Source organism: Metopolophium dirhodum, chromosome 6 (assembly GCF_019925205.1).
Source record: "Metopolophium dirhodum isolate CAU chromosome 6, ASM1992520v1, whole genome shotgun sequence".
NCBI classification, from domain to species: domain Eukaryota; kingdom Metazoa; phylum Arthropoda; class Insecta; order Hemiptera; family Aphididae; genus Metopolophium; species Metopolophium dirhodum.
This window is the reverse complement of record NC_083565.1, coordinates 1579861-1602308: the sequence shown is the minus strand read 5'-3', so window position 1 is coordinate 1602308 and position 22448 is coordinate 1579861. Positions and strand designations below refer to the sequence as shown.

Sequence of the window (22448 nt, the reverse complement as noted above, 5' to 3'; positions counted from 1 at the left end):
TTCATAAATTATACCATACCATTATTTTAAATAAAATAAAAAATCGGAGTTCGATGAGACCTGTAGGAAGTTTTCTTCTTTCAGATATAGTAATCAAAATCCAACAATTAAACAAGGCCTGAGAAGTATTCCCGTGAAGTCTTTTTTTTTTCAATGTAATTAAATTTGAAAAACTGGTATTTCAGTGTTAATAACAATTTAGAAATGTTAGTTTAGTTTATTTTGTGCCGAGAATGGTTTCGCACAGAGGTGCTGACTTTTTAAACGAAGACAAACAATCAAAAATACATTGAAAAAAAAATATTAGTTTGAGAAAAATTAAGGAAATGAAAAAGTATATTTAGGTTTTACACAAATATGTAGGTAGATAAATAAAAATTACACAACTATGGCAATCACTTCACAAAAAGATTTACAGATTGTAAAATTATATTATCAATTTATTATCAGTAGGTATTTAATAGCTAATATTTCTCAAAACACTTTCGATACTGAACGCTGCAGGTAAAAGACAGAAATAAATATCTCAAATCGTAGTAAAATTAGATAAATTAATAAAGAATTGTTTCGATAAAGAAGGTAAAATTTAGAATACAAGAAAACAAAAAGAAACTTGTACTAATAGTTAATCATTATGTTACCTATATTATGTCACAGAATAATATGATTATGTGGAATGTGGATGCCAATGATGGCCATGATCCAATTTTTTATTCAATTAATTAGGGTAAGATATATAAATACTTCAAATCTATTGTGTATGATGATTTATGATAATTTGGTAGTAAGTGAGCTATTATATAATTTCTAATTTTCATAATTGCACTGTGATTAAAAACCATAACATTGATTTAGGGATCTTAGACAAGTGAATGAAAGAGTTCAAAAAATTTAAATTATTAAAACATTATATTTTTATACTTAAATAATGTAGGTTTATTATTCATTAGATAATAATGTTATAATATAATGCAATGGGTAATTAGAGAAATAAAGTTACACAATTTATTAAAACATCAAGATTTAATCAAATCATAAAATACAAAAATTTATTTAATAATACATACATGATAAAAGTATACATTTGTTTTTAATAAATTCAAATAAGCCATCTTGGAATTTTCGATAATACATTGTCATGAGGCTGTATATCATCAAGAAAATCATAAAATGATAAAGTATAATTTTATAAAATGTACCTGAAAAAATCAGGGTTTCTATCTAATATATTGCTTAGTCAAACCAGTGAATAAAATAACTGGTGAAAGCATTTCTAAGCTAATATGTCATAAAAAATATATTTATGAATTATAATATTGTATACACTTTATAGTAAATAAGAACATAATACATTTTTGTATTCAAATTTTATGTGGAACAATAATTTCAGTGACAATGTTCTGTGACATCAACAACAACTGATTTTTTCCATCCAAATAAGAAGTAACCCAAAGTAGCGCCAAATAAAACAGCTAAGCATAACCAAACATTGTACGTCATAAATATCAACATCAATAAATAACTGATGGATATTTGAATTATGTGCAGGAATGTTTGAAGCAAATGTGTTATACTGAACATTGTGGGCCTGTAAAAAAAAAAAAATATAATCAGTGAATAAGTCTTTAGTATAATACTTTGATAAGTTGTTATATAATATTTTAAAATTCAAAACACTAAATTTTAATAGCATGCAGATTAAAAACTAAAATTTAATACTACAGATTTTTTTCTACTGAAAACAAAAAATAACAAATAATTAGGTTATAGCTGTGCAGGATGATTCAATAAAAATGCTCAGTCATTCCTTTAGTATTGATGAATTTATTAAAATTATGTTTTTATAAGTAGACTTGACGACTATATTTTCAATTATTTCAATTCTTTAATCCATATTTTAGATTTTGAGTGGAGCGATGCATATATTGACTTTACAATATACTGTGTGTTTTTTTCTGGTAAGAAAGTAAATCTAGTTAGTATTTGGGGGAGGGGGGGGGGGGGTAGGGTCAATAGTAAAAATATTCAGTAATTTTCAAAATAATCGGTAAAAAAAAAAGAACAATGGGTATTTTTACCCAACACATGTTTTTAACAAAATTTATTTTGTTTTTTTGGTATAACTCATAACTTTTTTTTGAGTCATTTATAGCTATGAGAAATATTTGAGCTATTAAAGTTTTTTTTCAATTATTGCCGATAAATAATATTTTAGTCTGTCAAAAAACTTGAATTTAAACTTTGAATTTATTGAAATCAAATGCAAATAACTGCATACATTTTACATGCATTTATTAGCTATGGTAATTTTAATATTTTTATATCAACATTAAGCAAGCAAATCGCACTCATTTGAACGATTTATAATTTATGACATCAGAAATTCATTGACGCAGGTGACACAAAATATTACTAATTTCTTAAATTTTTTAATGACTATATTTTTCATGAAGTTAATGGAATCCTCAATTTTTGGAGGGTTAAATATTGTGCAAATTAATGCGCTTGCTAAATAATGAATGCAATCTTTTGAATTGCAAAATTTTACATTCTCAGAGAAGTACTAATATAACTATTTCTGTTGAAATAAAATGCCTTTTAAAGAAGGGCAGAAGGAATTTACCAAAATAAATTGTTGAGACCTATGGTGGTTTCTTTGCATTTATAGTTTTAACCTTTCACATGCAAATAAAAATACTTACACAAGTATCCACTATAAAAATTCTATTTTCTTTTATATAATATAAATAATAATAATTATAATTACAATTAGGTTGGTACATGCAAGGTATTTTAAAATATTTTTCCATAATACAAGGCATGCAAATAATTTATTTACTAATTATGAAATCCCATTTTAATTAGTTAATTTCAGGAAAGCAATCTACTCGTATCCAATGGTTAGTCACACAAAAAATTACTTTATTTAAAGGTTTGTAAATACATAATTTTTTCATGCAGTTAAAATGTTATCCAATTGTCTTACACTTACAGGGGTTGTTTTAAAAGCACCTTTCCAACCATTCTGAAATAAAATTAGTTTTTAAATAATTTGATTCTAACCAGAAATAATGTCAGACTGAATCAATAAAAATAAAATCTATTAACAATAATAATAATAACTATATGGTAGAACAAATTTAAAAGTTTTGTTTCGATTGCAAAATGTATGAAGTAAGTTTTTGCAAAAAAAAAATGATTTTTTGTCAATTAATTAGAATCTAAAAATGTACAAGAATTTTCAAATAAAAAGTAGATTTTTATTCTAGCTTTTTTAACTAATATAAACAACTTTATTTAATGAATTGAATGTCAAAATGCAGGGTAATTTTTAGGTTTTTTTTTGTAGACATTGTTAAATTTTAATCTAACTTATATATATTATATTGAATTGATAAACAATAATGTTCTTAAAACTACTTTTAAAGAAAGTAATAAATTAGTAACAAACAAATATTTTATTTAAAATCTATTTTTCATAGATTTTAAAGATATTGGAAGTTTTGCTAAAAAAATCTTAGTACTTTCAGTAGCACTTATATTTGTGCAGATATTTTTCCTTATTAAATATTGAAAATAATAAATATTGTTTCCAATTAAGCGACAGACACTTGAATGCAGCTTTACGAATATCAACATTCAAAATTCAACATCCAATATAAAAGCTGATATAAACAAATAAGTGGAAAATATTTAATATCAAAAATCACACTAAATATTTTCACACTTTTTAGTTACCTATATATTATTTTTTTTATTTAAATCAATTATACTATAATATTAATTTTAAAAATGTTAGCTGAAAGTATTTTTTTTAAATATTTTTAAAAATTTGTTTTAAAAATATACTTTAAAGTTTTCCTCTAATAATATTTATTCAAAATCAGTAAATCAGGACAACCGAGCAACGGAACTCATATTTTGATTTTTAATATCAATAAATCTACAAGTATAATATTATGTTAAAATTGTATTTTTTTAAATGTTTAGTTTTATGTGGCCTTCAATGTAAAGCTAAAAAATATTATGGACTATGTAGGTAACCTTGCCGACTCCTGGTTAGGATGCAGGGCTGGATTTAGGGGGACACCCCACAAGATTCAATTAATAAGAGGCCCCACAAAATAAGTACCAGTTGGCAGTTGCAGTAAGTTTTTCAACCTTATATGAGCCCTGGGGCACCCATAACCCTAAATCCGGCCCAGTTAAGATGCCAAAAGATAAATTTTAAATGCAACTAATAATTCTTGATATATTTATCCTATAATTTAATTCTGCTCATTTTGCTGTACAAATATTAATTTATTCTACTTAATGCATTGTCATTATTTTTTTTTTAAGTTGTACTTTGAAATTATTCTTATCAATATATTTCTTCAATGAATGTTAGCAATAAAATGTGTATCATACAATTAGTTTTTGTTTAGCTGTTAACGAAATATTATGTTATAGTGTAGATTAACATATATGCTATTATTAGTGTAAGAATATTGTTATACCAACTTATTATATAATTTCAATTTCAAAAATCTATGAATTATGCACCTTTCATTAAGAAAATATAAATTCTAAACATCAATTGTATAATCAATACATTTCATTTAATATTTTAAAAAATTTAAAAATTGTACACAAAAAAATCATAACAAGAATATATTATGTTGTTTTACTACATAATTCAAAAATAGAAATTAATTTGATGTACAAGAAACAAGAAATTTTAATTTATTAGGTTTTAAAATTACAACAACGAACACCATAAATGTGTACATTTAAATAACTTACCATTAACTAATAAATATTAATATATATAAATATTATATATTATAATATATTATAAATATATTAATATTTATTAGATAAATGATTAACCTTTAAATTAATGACTTTAAAATATCACTAAATTGTATTCAATAATGGTTTTAGTTTATTAAATAATAAAGTTTAATAATAATAATTGTGTTTTGCTTGTTCTTGGAAGCTTATGTAAGATTTAGTTAAAACTTAAAATGAAATACTACAAAATATAATATAATTTAAATTTATTAATATTTTTAAAACCATATAAAATGTGTATAATTTGTATATGTATTGAAATTGAATACATACATACATTAAACACTTTTAATATGCCTGATTTAAAATTTTAAAAATTATAACTAATAACTATATAAAAAATGAAGATATAAAAATACTTACTGTGAAACAGGATCATTTGGTCCTTTTTCTAATGGAATTTGTACTGATCTATACTGTATAGCATTATAAGATTTCCAAAATAAATATTCTCTAAAATATATAATGGTATATTATTAAGCAATATAATATTTTTAATTGACAAGTGATTAATTACCTGAAATATTTCAATCCCTCGTATAATGTTGCCATTAAAAAAATTCCAATCATTGAATACACTAGACCACTGGTTGTAGAAAATTTCCACCAATCAAACAATACAGTTTCATTAGTACCAAAATGAAATGACATCTAAAAAAAAAATGTTTAACATAAATTGCCTAAAATGGATGACTAATACTTAGTGGATCATCTCATGTAACTTACAGACATCATATGATGCATCATATGTTGTCCACTGCTTGCTGGCGCATCAGATCCAGGACAGCAGGAATCGCCGCTTTCGGTAGTATGCTCATGATTTTCTATTGCATGGTGATTGTGATTGTGATGATCGTGACTCATATTGAACAACTGAAATGAAAAACAAATTTTCCAAATAAATTAAGTAATATTGTGTAGTAAAAATTAAAAATGTTGTGTAAATGAGTATAATGTTTGAGTTTGATGTTGTTTTACAAATAAAGCAATTATTAAAAATATTATTTGAAACTTGAATGAATACATAAAAGTAGGTGTTCACCAAATAATTATCAGTCTTAATTGATTAGATAAAATTAAGTTTTAAATTGTTTCGGAACTTGTAAAATATAATAATTATAATGAATGGTAATGGTGATTCAAACAGGAATAATTTTAAAATATTATTATATTTATTTTAGATCTATATTACTACAATTTACATTTTTTGTTATAAACTAAATAATAATAATATAAATTATTACAACTAAAATATTAAACATTAAAACAGTTTTATTATTCACAACTACTTATGTTTTTGTTTTTATCTATATTGACTACATTCTAGGAATTACATGACAGGAAACCACACTTACCATCAACCACAAACTTCACATAAATATTATTTCATATGAGTATCATTGATATGAGTTGACATACAAATAATTAAGTGTTAAAATACACATTTTTTTTTATAAAAAATAAGCTTTGATTTCTTTAGTAAAATAAAGAATAATAATAATGAGAAAAATAATTGACATTTTAAAGAAATACAACTACAAAAGATTCTAAGTAAATTTCTATAATTTTTAGTCTTCACACACTGCATTTTTGAAGTATTTATCTAGGCAACCATCGCTCACTTATATTTTTTTAGCACTGAGATATATATCTTTGAAATAATTAATGAAAAAAATTAGATGCATTTAAAGTTTAAATAATATCAGTGAAAGACAGTTTTGCAGTTTTGCAGACAAAGGGTTGTACAGTTGTATTTTTTTTTTAAATTTTTAATGCCTAGAATTATTTATATGTTTTATACATTTTCCAAAAAATATTATACTTTCAAAAATAAATTAAAATTATAGATAGCCTACAACATAATGAAAATCAAAAATTATAACCTATTACAGAGTATTATAATTTTTAGTTATAATAAATTAAAATAATGATTGTAGAACAATAAATAGACCCCTCTGTAACACATCAGAGATATATTTAAAGTGAATATGTTATCACTTTTATATTATACAGATGGTTTAAAATATTTTATTTTAAGTAATTATAACTATATAAAATATAATTTGATGCATATATTTTAAATTATAATAAATTAATATAATGATTGTTGAATGTTAAATGGACCACTCTGTACACAGCATATATGAACATCTCTACACATATATTTTAACGAACATACAGGAATCAGCCCTTGTTTTTACAGGAGTACAATGTACAGATAAATATAACATATTTACAACCAGAAAGCTTTACAGTAATACACACAATAAACATAACTATTAAGTTTCATAAATAGCTAAAAGGAAAAATGGATCCGCATTGATTGACCATCCAATAGGTTCATTTAACACAAAGTTAGTGGTGTAATTAGGAATGCAAAAAGAAGCAGTAAAATACAGATAAACTAAACTTTAAAATCTTGTATTTTGGAAATAATAATAATATATTGTACACTAGCTTACATACAAGATTGTATAATTCATATAATTTCATCCCTTTACTAAATGCTAATCAGGGGTGTTTGCAGGTAGGGGCCCCAGTGGGGTGTCAATCAGTGGTGGATTTAAGAGTTCAAATAAACTGGGTAAATACATTAAAAGGGCTTAGTACAAAATGTATCATTAAAATACATACAAAATTATTATTTTAATTAACCTAACCTCCTAATCTATCAATAGTAAATGACATTGCAGTTTGTAATGTAAAATGTGTTTATTTTTTGTGGTAAAAATTTAAAAAACAATTAACTTTATAATTTAGTAGTTATTATTTTATACAATTATATAGTTATATAATTCAGTATACATATTAAGAGGGGTTCCGTCGCGACGGAATTTGCCAACTAAATGACCTTTAAACCTGCCACTAGTGCAAATATATCCACTGAACTTTGAAAAAATATACTAATATACATTTAGAATAATATTTAATATTTTAAATACCTAGTAAAAAATTCAGACCTGAAAAGGGGAATTTAACTCAATAGGCCGCGTATAATTTGGGCCACCTTGTTGCATATGGCTGAAAATATTTGAATGCCCTAACTCTGAACAACGAAATATATGAAAAGAAATAAATAATAAATATTATGTATTATTGAAAAATGGACAGTTAACTTTTTAGGACCGGTTTAAGTCCTAAGACTCGGTGAGCCAATATATTGTCTATCCGGTGCTGAAAACACTGCCCTACTTTTTTTTTCTCTCGAATTTACTTATACTACGAATAGAAACATTTGTCCAAAAAATAATTCAGTTGATATAACTATTAGACAATTATTTCTGAATATTAAGTGTTAGCTAATTTTACCACATATGCAGTTGTAGTAAGTTACACTATGCAGATTTCTAAGACCTATCTTCTCGCCCTACTTGTTCTTTAAACTCAATTCCATGTTTTCTATAATTTAACTATAACTATCTAAGAAACGAATCACTATACTGTAGATCCTAAAGATGAGATAATGAAAAACTTCCATTCTCCTTTATCAAAACTCATAAGTAATGCAATAATGCATCAAACATTAACACAGTAACATTAGGTAATAGGTATGCAATATTATTTGGCAAATTTAATATTTAAGGACCTAGTTAGTATTATAACTTTTTCTTTTGGGTACAAACAAGAGCTATAATATGCATGTACTTAATAATTATAAAAAACTACTGTAATCTGAATTCTGTTATAAATATATTGTTGTTGAATACTTCATGAGTCGAACAGTCGAAGTAATCCAATTATTTTCTTAATGTTTGCTTACTAGAATATTGGTTGCCTACTTGTTTGTTATCATCCTGCCACCAGGCAACCGTATACCAGCAGTCTTTAATCTAAAAACGTGTTATTTCTCTGTATTTAGATATTGTAAGGTAAGTTAATATGTAGTAAGTCTAGTACATGATTTATTTATGGAAAAAGGGTAAATACTTATAATACTTGAAATTGTATTTTATTATATTAAAATATAACCATGTTAGTATGTGGTTGTTAATAGCTTGTCACTATATTATGACATGTGTAGTTTAAAATGTATACCTATCTTACAAACGTTATCTATAAACTTATTTTTATATATTGTTAAAAATAAATTTTATTATTTTAATGAGTTATTCACGCAGAATTAATAACTGCATACTGCATAACAAAGAGTACTTGATATTGGTATTCAATTTGTACAAAAAAGAACATGTAGAGACCATAAATAAAATGTGTGACGAATGACAATGGTTAAGAAATAACGATTAAAGGGTCTTTAGGAAATTGTCTTAAGTATTTTTTTGTCTTTATTTACAAGTAACTATTAACCATCCTATTAATGGTTAACTACTGAACTATACATAATTATTAATTAATTTTATTTGAGCTAAATTATGGTACCTAAAAAATTTCAGAGTATAACACTAAGAATTACTGGTGGCGGAGCTATAACAAACAAATATAGAATATTATGGAGGATTAGAGTAAATGTACCATGTGGACATGTGGTACTCATGTATTGTGATATTATTACATTCATATTTAAAAAGGTGGGCAAGTAGGTACCGCTCTGCTGTACATTAGTGTCGTGTGGGTCACTATAATGGATGTTTCAAATTTGAATTCAATGATATAAAATCATTGTATACCAAAGGAAAACGATTCATAGCGAAGATGGTCTGTTAGCCTATATCGCTTAGTATATACTATAAATATTATTGCTAATAAAGTCATTGTGTCATTGTGTCGGTTTATCTCTTTGGTATTGTTGGGTTGCCAAGGCAACTGTAACAAAAAAAATGTATCCAGCCTAAAAATGTAAATACCTATATATTAAAATAGTTATGAGGGCCTGGTTAATATAGTAATATTCAATTTTCCTTACATTTATAGAGAGAAGCTATTGAAAAAATGCATAGACTTCCAATGTTTAAAGGTATTTTATATTACATATTTACATGCAACTTCTATACTAAAAAGCGTTCAAGGGAGCACATATTTGATTATTTGATGCTCAGGAGGTAAACTAAAATGTTTACAGTTACACAACTACCACTACAAGAAAATTATTATTATAATTTTCTAACGAAAAAAAGCCAGCAAACTATACATAGCTATAGTGAAATCTAAAAATTTTATATCTTGACATTTTTCAATAAGTAGTAATATATTGTGATTTAATATATTACTAGATAAACAACACACAGAAAGTTTTTGAGATTTTTAATATTAAGTAGCCTGAATTCCATAAATAAATATGTACATACATATGTTTTTTTTTCAATTTAAATAAAAGTAACCTGTGTTATAAGCAAATTTTGCATAACAAAATAAAATATGCCTAAGCTGTGTGTGTATAATCATAATACTATTGTGGTACTTGAATAGGTATATTATTATAAGTGTGTTTTAATACAATGATTGCATTTGAGCATTAAGCTATTTATCTGTAATCTTATACACTTGAGATTTCTCGGTTTTTTTTATGACTTGTAAAATTATGTATACATTTACTTTAAGGTTATTTAAAATTTATTTTTATTTGTATTAAATAGATTAAATTTAATTAATACTCAATAAATCCTACTAACTTATAAAACAAACTTTGAAAGAATCGTCCCTCAAGAGTTCATCTAAAGGCGAGTCACTCCCAACATACACAAAACATGATATTAATTTATTGTTTAAAAAAAAATATAGTAAATATATAATGGAAATGAATGAATAAAGTTAAAAAAAAAGCGAGTAAATGCAGCGGGGTGGAGTATGTCAGCGGTGTTGGAAGTTTGTCCATCGTCCCTTCGGTCCTTGGACAAGATAGTGTATTATTACAGTATTTGATAAAAAACGATTCTGAGCGGAGGATCAGTGTAACAATTAGTAATTATATGTAGCAATATATATATATATATATATATTTATGTATAGAAATTAGTACCCATGTTTAATAAATAATAATATTATATAATTTGAATTTAGATTTATAAACTATGTTTATGTTCAATAGTAAATTGAATAAACATAAATTCATTCATTTCAATTTTTTTAGTGGTTATTTAAAAATGTTATACGTTTTTATTGTGATAAACAAAACATTAGAAAAAAAATAGTTTAGCAATAGAGTATTTTTGTGGGTTTTCCCGTTGTGTTAAAAACTATTAAGAAATACGAGAAATGACCTCTCTAAAGTACCATTTTGATCCAATTTTCTAAAATATAAGATACTATATTATTTAGAAGTCGAAGCACTTGTTCTGGTATAAATTTAGTACACAGGATTAAAAAAAAAATAAATATCATTGTAAAATCACTAGCTTCCTCGCTCCACTCAGAATCTGAAAAGGTTTCAAATATTATTTGTTTTTGAGTTATACCAAGATTTTGTCAAAAACTGGTATTGCGTATGAATCCCCGTTTTTTCCGACTGTTTTGATTAGTGGGGTGAATACTATAGGCATTTTAGATTCTGAGTGAAACGATGAATGTATTGATTTTACAATGATGTGTGTTTTTTTTTTTATTTTTTTTTTTTTTTATTTTTTTATTTTTGTGTCTGTGTACACGATAAGTAGTCGAAATAATGCTTCGATTTTCGACTTCAGTATCTTGTTCGATGGGAAAGTGAATATCGTTGGTGCATTGGGGAGGTCAAAATTTTAATTTCCCAGTAGTTTTCAAAAGCGATGTGAAAAACAAAAGAAAAATTAAGGAAAAACGGGAATTTTTACGCAAAATCGATTTTTAACAAAATCGATTTTGGTTATTGGTGTAACTCTAAAACAAATGACCGTAGATGCATGAAATTTTCACTGGTTGTTTATATTTGCATTTTCTATACACAATACAATTTTGAAAATAATTTGACTTTTTTTGAACTGTTTACGGACATTGTCAGTTTTCAGTTTTTTTAAATTTTTTTTCTATAAATATCAATAAAATTTTATTTTTTGGGTAAAAAAGCTTGAAAATTTAATAGAAGGCTCCTAGGTTATTGTTTCAAAGGCAGATGAAAAAAATTAAAAATCCTTAGTCACAGTTTTTTTTTATACACGTTTAAAGTTCAAATCTTGAAAAAATACGGAAAAATCACGAAAATTTGCAAATTATTTTGAGTTAGAAATTCATAAAAAATTTTCTTTTTAAATCTAAGATTTTAAAATCTAATACAAGATTCCTCATAAGTTTGTCTAACTTTATCAAAAAAAAAATTTCTACAAGAAAGTCAAATTAAATTTTTATGAGCGTTTTAAATTCATATTTTTACAACATTAGATATTCACTCAATTTCTCATGTACCGATTTCCTTATTTTCTTGTAATTCAAAAACGAATAACTGTAGATACATGAAAATTTCACTGAATGTTTATATTAGCATTTCCTATACACCATTCAATTTTGAAAATATTTTGACACTTTTTGAGCTGTTTACGGGCATTTTCAGTTTTCAATTTTTTTAGTTTTTTTTTCTATAAATATCAATAAAGTGTTATCTGTTGGGCCAAAAAGTGTAAAAATTTAATACAAGACTCCTGATATATTTTTACAATAGCAGTTGAAAAATATTGAAAATACATAGGCACAGTTTTTTTTTATAAGCATTTAAAGATCAAATTTGGACAGAATTTATCAAATTTATAATTTAATAATTATTTTGTAGTTAAAAATTTATAAAATGTTCAACTTTTATAGCTAAGGATTGAAAATTGAAAACAAGGCTCCACGTAAATAGGTTATTTATAAATTACTTTATTCACAATAATATCATCAAATATACTTGGTAATATCATAGGCTGACTGACCGTTTTCGCTCAGAATCGTTTTTCTTATACAATGATATTATATCATTGAATTCAAATTTAACACCATCCATTACAGTGACCCACTTGTAACCTACTGTACAGCAGAGCGACATCCACTTATCCACCTTTTTTACATTTGATCCCCAAAGCAGTGGCGTATTTACTTTATTTAAAAAAAAGAAAACATTTATTTAAGCCATTAATCGACGAAAACCGATATCGAATTGTCCATAAATAATATATAATATAACATTATTGTAACGTTGAAGGATAACTACGATGGCACGGTATTTTTATTTAACAAAGATTATAAATATAAACAAATTAAAAATTAAAAGAATAAAAAAAAGTATTCAATAAAATAGTACTTAATAGTAAAAAATGTTTAAAAAAGTATTCAATACGCAAAAAAAAATATTTGAATAGTTTTACTCAACACTATTTACCACCACCCCAATTTCTAGTTATTATAGTCCACAAGACAACCTCTTTACAAAACACAGAATTGAGAATATTTCAAGTGAATAACTCTTTTACTTTATTATAACTTAATATTACTATGTATTTTCCAATATATTATTTAACCTATTTATAAGAACATGCATTGCAAATGTGGGTTTAGGAGAAAACAAGATATTTTAGCACACAGTTACTTATATTCATTCTCGTATTTAATGAATATAGGTATTCAAAATATTTAAATAATACACTACATCCATTAATAAGTATGTTTTATTGAATTCACGAGTCATAAATCATAGAAAAATGGTCATGAATATAAAAATATGTTAGTTATTTCAACATGTAACGCAATATTATATTATGTTATTCCATGAAAATATGAAATAGGTACCTAGTGAAAGTAACAGAAATTGCGTATGTGATTAATAATTAATTGTAGACAAAGAGCGTGTATTAAAAACGTGTGGTAAATAGAGCATTTGCAAAATCAACATGAACTAGGATATAATTATCTTGCATTCTACATTTTGAATACTAAAAATATTTTTTAATCATTAAAACTACATGTAATTTTGTATGTATTCGAGACTAGTATATATATTTTTTAAATAAAAAATAATATATGGTATAACTGTATAAGAATGCAGTACCTAAATTCTAAAGCTATACAGAATTAACCTCACAACATACAATTATTATTTAAATAGATTGTATACCTATATTTAATTACTTATCAGTTATTATCTAATGTTTCAAATGTTTTAATATGTGACTATATCAGATAAAGCAAATAATGAAAAAGTATATTTCCTAAATCTGCGTTTAAAAATGATACAACAAAAAAAGTATGTAGTATATTGTATATTATTTTACATTTTTAAACAATTAGTGTGCCTGTTGTCAATATATTACTTGCAATTTATTTTGTAAAATGTCGTACAATTTTACGATTTACAATTTAACTGTCGAAAAAAATTATGCTTAAGTATCAGATATATTTTTTCAACTGCTATTATAAATTTATAAATTATGAGTTATGAAGAATCTTGTATACGACTTATAACATTTTGAAAGTTTTATCATGTATAGAAAATTATCAAATAAACATTTCGTGAAAATATCAAGTATCTATGGTCAATCGTTTTTTAATTATAACAAAATAAGAAAATCGTTCGATGAGAATTCATTAGTTAAAAGGTAAATATCCAATGTCAAAAAATTTGAACTTTAAACGATCATAAAAAATAAATTTGACTTTCTGGTAAATTTTTTTTTTGTTAAGAGTAGGAAAATTATGTGGAATCTTTTTAAATCATATAGATATAAATAGAATTTTTAATTCAAAATAATTTGCAAATTTTCGTGATTTTGACGAGTCTTATCAACACTTATTTCAGACGCTCATAAAAAACATTCGCATTAATTTAATTTTAATGAATAAAAATAATAAAATATACTGATCAACGATCATATTATATAAAACGAAGAAGGTTGATGTGCAATTAAATCAATAAAGTATAAACTATTGAACTGATCTATTATAATACAAACTATAACTACCCTGTTCCAAATAAGGAGATACCAGATTCACATAGCAAAACCGGTCTTGCCCGTAGCCGCTTGATGGCTTCTTATTTGGAACAGCGTAAAGGTACAAAGATTGGCTGAGAAGAAAGATTACACAGTAATGATCTAAGGCTGGGTGGTCCAACTTTTTATAGTTTTATAGTTGAAAAAAAATCTCTCACCGCGAGAATTCGGGTTTGCTGTGGCTGCTATACAAACACGATACCTACATACGTGCGTAGCGAGCTGAGTTTAATCATGGTTTTGGAGTTCCTTGCTGCACGTATACCTACGATTTATAGTAATTTTTAGTTTTTTTTAATTTAAGTCTTCCAGGGGTAGGCGGCTAAAAAAAAGGCTACGCGGGTTGGACCACCCCGATCTAAGGTATAAGCACCACGATTTTAATGTCTATGCCACGATAGTACGATATATTTTTATAAAATAGAATGATCTTTGATTTGTAAACATTTTTTATTTGAGAGGAGGATAACAAAATATATCGCTTTTGAGGAGGTTTTATTGTGTTGCCTTTTTAGTTAGGTTAGGCTAGACTAGTATACAACTTTGAACTTAGGATACATTGGTAATTATTAATTTTTAAGGATGTTTAAAGAATATTTATAATATACAATATATTTTATTGGCAAATAACCTTGTCGTTAATGCCTAAAAATATTAATAATATACCCATAGTATGATAATTCAATATTAGATACCTTTACAAATTTTGGATTTCAATAATATTTTAATCATTCAATTTCAGTATTACAAATTCATAAAATCACTTAAAGAACAACAGGATAACAATAAATCACAAGTACTTTTGAAAGTGTAAGTAACCATTAATCTGAAGTAGTCAAGTAGATAAATGATAAAACACATTATATTATCATATTTAAATGCCTACTCATAAAATAAAGCTTTGAATTAAATGAATATTATATAATAAGTACTTTGGTTCACAATACTATAGTCTATAAGACATAAGTCACAAATAATTAAAATACACTTGTAAAATTATATTTGTTATGAAACTATTAATGATTATATAAATTATATTATATTTACAATTTAAACTTATAAAAAAAAATTACTTAAAATATAAATCAACATTAAAAAAAAAAAAAATACGAAATTCGATAATTTCAAATGCCTATAAATAGCTTAAAATTAGTATAAATATTTTAAAAATTTTACAGAGTATTCAGTACAGAAATTACTAACTTGAGTAACAGTGTAATCTTTCAAATTTCAACGATAAATACTTTTTGAAATACAACAAAAACACTAAAACTGTTTGATTTTACACGTAAATAACTAATTTGGTCGAAAATAAACATTATTTATGAAACAACACTTAACACATTTTCTAACTCCAGATATTAATTTTAGGAACTGTATGAAATTTTAACTACAAAGCAATTTGCAAATTTTCGATATTTTGACGAATTTCATACAAATTTTACTTTAAACGTTCATAGAAGTATTGTAGATTTACGCTCAACTCTACTTTTTTTATTCCAATTTTAACAACATCACTTATGAGGAACCTTTCTTACATTTTATAGCATTTCGAAGGGGCATAACTTTTTATCAACATTTATTTTTGAGGTTTTAAGACCACGCCATATCATACGTCAGGAGAATCAATTTTTCATAACAAATAAAAACAAATAAAAGCTTTCGCAAGTACCTTCATAATACCTACCATATTATAGATTTTAAATTCCACCAACTCAAAAAACTCAAAAGCACGGTACAATTTATCATACATGAACGATTTGTATATTATATTTTATCTTAAATAATTGCCATTTTCAACTACAACAGCAACCAACACAAAAATAAATAATAATTATTAATAATTAAATACTTAAAACTATCTATTATTTAAGAAAGTTTTGTATATTTTGTCTTTCACATGTTTTAAATTACAGAATATATATTTATTTACATGTTGCAAAGGGAGGGGTTTGTGAGGTGTCTCTACTCCGCAGGGGGTAGTTGAGCGAAGCAAATATGGAACAGACCACCCTAAATTAAATATAAGTTATGAAATATTTAAATATTAATTATTAAATATTTATAAATTACTATAGTTGTATACCTAGACTTTGACCGCGGGAAAAAATGAACAAGTATAAAATACACGGCGTTGTATTGGAGTACCTCGGTTAAAGTGTACCTCAGTTCAGATTTTAGAGCTTTTAGTATATTTTTGAGAGTGGTTCAAACTACTATCTAAACTTTCTAAATATCTCTAAGAATAATCTTTGAAATGTTCGTTAAAATCGATATAGTAGTTTTTGAGGCTATAGGCAACAAACATATTATATAGATGAACCATTTTATAAATAAAATCTCATGTAGATAACTATTTGTTTTAGGATTTAATTTCTTTATTCGAACGTGACGATGAACGCGACGATTTGATGTACAATTTTACCTCATCTACCCGAGTAACCACTATCCAATGGCAACCATTAATAAACAAAAATTGTGAAAATTTAGATATCATATTTAAAGAATTTAATCCTTGTGTGAACACCTGTTTAAAATGCAAATTTTGAAAAATCCTTCTAAGTGTACCCCTATATTACAGTGGTAGGTACAATCTACCTTTAATACCATTTCAAATCACTAGCTATTATAGTTTAGGTTCTAATTCTAAGTTTATCAGTCAGTCATTCAGGACACGTTCGATTATATATTACCTACATCAAACTATCAAAGTAATAATATTATATTATATCACATTTTCTGATAATTATTTCACGGAATCCTAAAATATAATTGCTAAGTTCGAGAAGGTACGAAGCTGACATTTTTAAGACTAATTCATGAATTTGGTAACACTGAACTCTGTTTTGACACGATTGGCACAGATTTAAAAATGGGGAAAGTAGCCAGTAGGTAACCGCTTTGTTGTACAATGTACAGTATTAGGACTCATGAGTAGCAGGCTACTGCATGTAGTCTATACTCTATAGTCTATAGTGTATCTCGTATTTGAGTAGGTCACTGTAATGGATGTATTATTTGATTTCAACGATATTTGTACCTATATTTATATCATAATGCGCTAGCGTATTATTATATAAATACATTGCTATTAATTACTATCGTACTTTATTTTATTATTCATAGAAATACAGTATAAACCTATGTATAAACTATAAATAGGAAATGGGGAGCATAAAATAAATCTAAATGTTTTGAAAATGTAATTGTGTATTTAAAATATAATAATATACATAAAATGTAAATAATTAAAATAAATAACAAAACAACTAGAATCGTAATTCTTTGTTTAATATCAAATTTTGTCAAAACTTATGCTTAAAATGTCTATATAACAGAAAAATGTATGCGGAATTTTATATTAAGTTTTAAAATCTTATATTTATAAGTACAACATATTTATCAAATGTTCGCGATATTTAAGAATTTCGTCAAAATTCTAACTTAAAATATGTAAAAAAATTATATTGCGACTTATAGATGATATGTATTTACATTTTTTAACGGGTTTATGAACAATTTATGATAAACTGTTTATTACATTTTCAAATATTTTAACTTACTGAACATTTATTTATTGATATTTATAGAAAATAAAATTACAAAAAATCAAAAATGTTAGATCTCTATATTATATTACTCAATGAGCGTCGAAATATTTTTAAAATTCTGTACAGAAAAAGTACTAAAATAAACATTTGGTAAAAATATCAAGTATCACCGGTTATTTGTTTTTGAGATACAGCAAAAAAACTATATAAGCTTCGTAGCAAACTTGGTTCGCCTAAAAATTTCCGTTTTTCCACAATTTTTTTTCAGGTTATTTTAAAAAACAACAATAATTTTCTAACTATAATTTTCAATAATTAAAGTAATGATATGCTTAGTACTAAGTAATTACTAACTTTTGGATTAGGGGGACTTATTAGGGGACTCTGCCCCCCCCCCCTATTAGTACCAATTCCCACAATTCACTGAACATTTGGAAAGTCTTTCACTTTTATCTACTCTTAAAAAAGTAATTTAATTACATAATATGACAAATAATAAAAAGAAATTTATATTTTTTCAGGCGCTTATAATATATAACACTAAGTCACTATGTAGTTCCTACAATTTTAGTGTTGGGTGTTGGGGAGAGGGCATAAAGATAGCAAAAAATCTCACTTTAAAATCATCTTTATAAAATGTAACAATCAATAAAACAACAAATAAATATTTTGAGAAAAATAAATTTTTATATGTGTAGTCACACATAGTGACACAGACTGACACTAACTTTTTAAGTATTTGAAAGTATTTACTATTCTAAATACCTACCTAATTATGTAAATAATTAATAATATCATACTTTATGTACTCAATTATAATTTTGGGATGAGACAGACAGATAGATAAATTTACAACATTATGATTAATTCTATCAAAAAATCATACATTATCGTAAATTCTTAATCATGATATTAATAAAGAGGTTCTCAAACTGTGAGTCGTGTACATTTTTATATATTTTTTATAGTATAAAATATTAACTAGGTATTAGATTACTATAAATACATAATATATGAAAGAGAAAAGACATATTTTATGTATAAAATATAAATACAACTTCAAATAATTTGACACAGTATTTTCCTTGTAACCAAATTGTACATTGATGTTTGAAATTTAGTTTTATCACTCATATCATTATTTGCGACAATTACAAGTGTCCAGGGATAAGTCACCACGACGCTGTCAGACTGAGGGCCGTTCTTACAATGTCCAGATCCAATATCTACTACCAGAAACTGCCCAAAAAAGTTAAATTTAAAACTTTTTTTCTAATCCTTAGCATGACGGACAAAAAAATGTATTTCACTCCCCACAGAATTTAATATTGTTTCTTATCATATTTTAATATTTTTTAATTAGGTAAATACATCAATAAAAATGTATAACCACTGGGTTTTAATGGGTTGGGCCCCACAGAATTTAATATTATTTCTTATCATATTTTAATATTTTTTAATTAGGTAAATACATCAATAAAAATGTATAACCACTGGGTTTTAATGGGTTGGGCCCAGTTATCAAACACATAAAAAACCCAGTAAAAAACCCAGTAAAAAAAACCTAATAAACAAAAAAATTAACAAATTTTAAACTGCATTTTAATTACTTTATAGTAACTAATAAAAAAAAATAACAATATTAACTTTTATGATAAAATAGGTACATGTTATTTTACTTTAAAACATCATCTTGCATTCTTGCTATATATTTGTATAAGTAACTTTTCATATAATATTAAATATGTAAGCAATAACATGCCATAATATTAAGTGTCAGGAAAAAGTATTCATTTGCAAATTGTTAAAACCCATTTGAACCACACTGGGTTTTGTTAAAAAAAACTTTGGGTTTTTTGATCCTTAACGCTAACTGACACTTTACCAGACATTGTAAGAACGGCCTTAAGATAGCAATCATCAATAAATTAAAAACAAAGAAAAAAAGGTTATTCAATAGTATGTTGTGGGTCGCCAAAATTTAAACATTTTCCAAAATCTTTGACCTCTGTACTTTTTAAATGTTCTATCCTTAAGTGCTTATTAAAATAAATGACATTTTATGAATTATTAACTACAAAATTATAAAAAAAATATTTATGATTTTAATGAACTTTGTCAAAATTCAAACTCATAGATATTTTTAATTAATTATAAGAGAAGCTTATGAAATACTTTGTATTATAGTTTTAAGCATTTTGGTTAAGAAACAAACATTTTACCAATTTAAACAAAAAAAAAACATTTTTTAAACATTTCTAATTTTAAAATATATTTCCTTTTATTTTTTTTCTAGTATAATATTATTGTATGAGGTACAAGGAAAGCCTCGAGGAAATCAAAGTACTAACCAAATCCAATATCTACTACCAGAAACTGCCCAAAAAAGTTAAATTTAAAACTTTTTTTCTAATCCTTAGGATGACGGACAAAAAAATGTATTTCACTCCCCACAGAATTTAATATTATTTCTTATCATATTTTAATATTTTTTAATTAGGTAAATACATCAATAAAAATGTATAATCACTGGGTTTTAATGGGTTGGGCCCAGTTATCAAACCCATAAAAAAAACCCAGAATAAAAAACCCAGTAACAAAAACCTAATAAACAAAAAAATTAAGAAATTTTAAACTGCATTTTCATTACTTTTTAGTAACTAATAAAAAATAACAATATTAACTTTTATGATAAAATAGGTACATGTTATTTTACTTTAAAACATCATCTTGCATTCTTGCTATATATTTGTATAAGTAACTTTTCATATAATATTAAATATGTAAGCAATAACATGCCATAATAATAAGTGTCAGGAAACAGTATTTATTTGCAAATTGTTAAAACTCATTTAAACCACACTGGGTTTTGTTAAAAAAATACTTTGGGTTTTTTGATCCTTGATTATTATATGTAATATTTTTCATAGTATGTAACAATCAAATCTCTGATTATACATCATAATATAAATGAATAAAAAGTTCAGCCACCCCAGCCATAAAAACACACATAATATGATCAATTAAAAAAAATCACCTTATGTAGTTACCTAATTAATATGACACACCCTTGGGTGTAATCCACTGTAACATAATATACAAAACTGGCAAAAAAACTATGTATAATTTTTAGTATTGTTTTATTAAGATAACAGGGGTAAATTGTCCATTCAAAACTATCAGAAATTAATACTAAAACGTATAAATAACGCTTTCATACTTAGGTACCCACTTTTTAATTCTGAAGATCCTACATGTGCCCACGTTCCCTTGTTTCTAAATTACTTTATTAAGTCATATAGATTATTAGAATTTTTTTACTTCCAATACTAATGTAAATTATAATTTTATAGATAAATATCTTGAACTTACTCCAAATTTATTACAATCAATAGGTACTCGTAACAATATGTTCTATACTTAAATTAAACCAAATGTACTTACATATTTTATTATTTTATTTTATCATTAAATCAATGTGTGATAGTTCTAAGTTAATTTTTTAAGCCGTAAATAAAGTCACATACAGATAAGACAATTATATAATAAATGTAATTAATAAATAAATATTAAAAAAAAAATCTTACCCAACTAGTAAACTCTGTTGATTGATAAACGATACTTTTACCAGAGTGACAGACAGTGACGTGTCGACAAATGAAAGCCAATAGCCAAAATAAAACTATGAAAATAACCTTCAATGAAAAGATATGTTCCTGGCCCTCATTCTTCGACAGCAGCTGCAGCACAATTGCTATAGATCGAAATTATATAGAATTTATACTCGCTCACTTTCTAATATTTATCCTTCGACAACTACAGATAACCATTATCACTTATCAGTTTCGATTAATGAAATATAATCTAAAGTTTGATAACAACAATGGAACAATCAACATGGTGGATAATATCATTATCCACCTTGGGAACAATAGTATTGTTAATTTTTTGTCAAATAAAAGGGGTTTATATAGGCAAATTCAATGAAATTAATGTACCTACTTAAAAATAGACAATCTAAAAAATGATAAAAAAAAAAATTATAATAAAATCTATGAAAATATAATACTACAATACTACATAATTTTTATATTATACAATTGAATTCAAATAGTGAACACATTAATTTAATTAATAAATACATTTAAACATTCAATTTTTAAGGTGTTATGTATAGGCAATTTCTTATTGGTAGAACATGAAATATTATTGCGATTTCCTCGTGCACATTTAT

General features: G+C 25.1%; 1 protein-coding gene across 3 annotated transcripts; it reads right to left on the bottom strand.

Moving 5' to 3' along the window:
- Positions 1 to 1004: 1004 nt before the first annotated feature.
- LOC132946841 (high affinity copper uptake protein 1) lies at positions 1005 to 22022 on the bottom strand. Of its 3 annotated transcripts, none has more exons than XM_061016937.1 (6): positions 21802 to 22022; positions 5563 to 5709; positions 5354 to 5487; positions 5200 to 5289; positions 2993 to 3025; positions 1005 to 1588 (listed from the first exon to the last, which is right to left on the bottom strand). In XM_061016937.1, exons 2-6 carry the CDS (start codon positions 5698 to 5700, stop codon positions 1387 to 1389), a joined length of 597 nt encoding a protein of 198 aa, XP_060872920.1. In that variant the 5' UTR covers positions 5701 to 5709; positions 21802 to 22022; the 3' UTR covers positions 1005 to 1386. The 3 variants fall into 3 exon arrangements, with proteins under 3 accessions (XP_060872920.1, XP_060872921.1, XP_060872922.1); XM_061016938.1 differs by lacking the exon at positions 21802 to 22022 and adding an exon at positions 21659 to 21769; XM_061016939.1 differs by lacking the exon at positions 2993 to 3025 and having other exon boundaries at positions 21802 to 22020.
- Between the last annotated feature and the right edge of the window lie 426 nt (positions 22023 to 22448).

Coding starts and splice junctions, on each gene's coding strand:
- LOC132946841 (XM_061016937.1), bottom strand. CDS start 5,700: ATGAGTCACGATCATCACAATCACAATCACCATGCAATAGAAAATCAT. Junction 5,290..5,353: donor GAGGGATTGAAATATTTCAG/GTAATTAATCAC, acceptor TATATATTTTAG/AGAATATTTATTTTGGAAAT. Junction 1,589..2,992: donor GTGCTTTTAAAACAACCCCT/GTAAGTGTAAGA, acceptor TTTTTTTTACAG/GCCCACAATGTTCAGTATAA.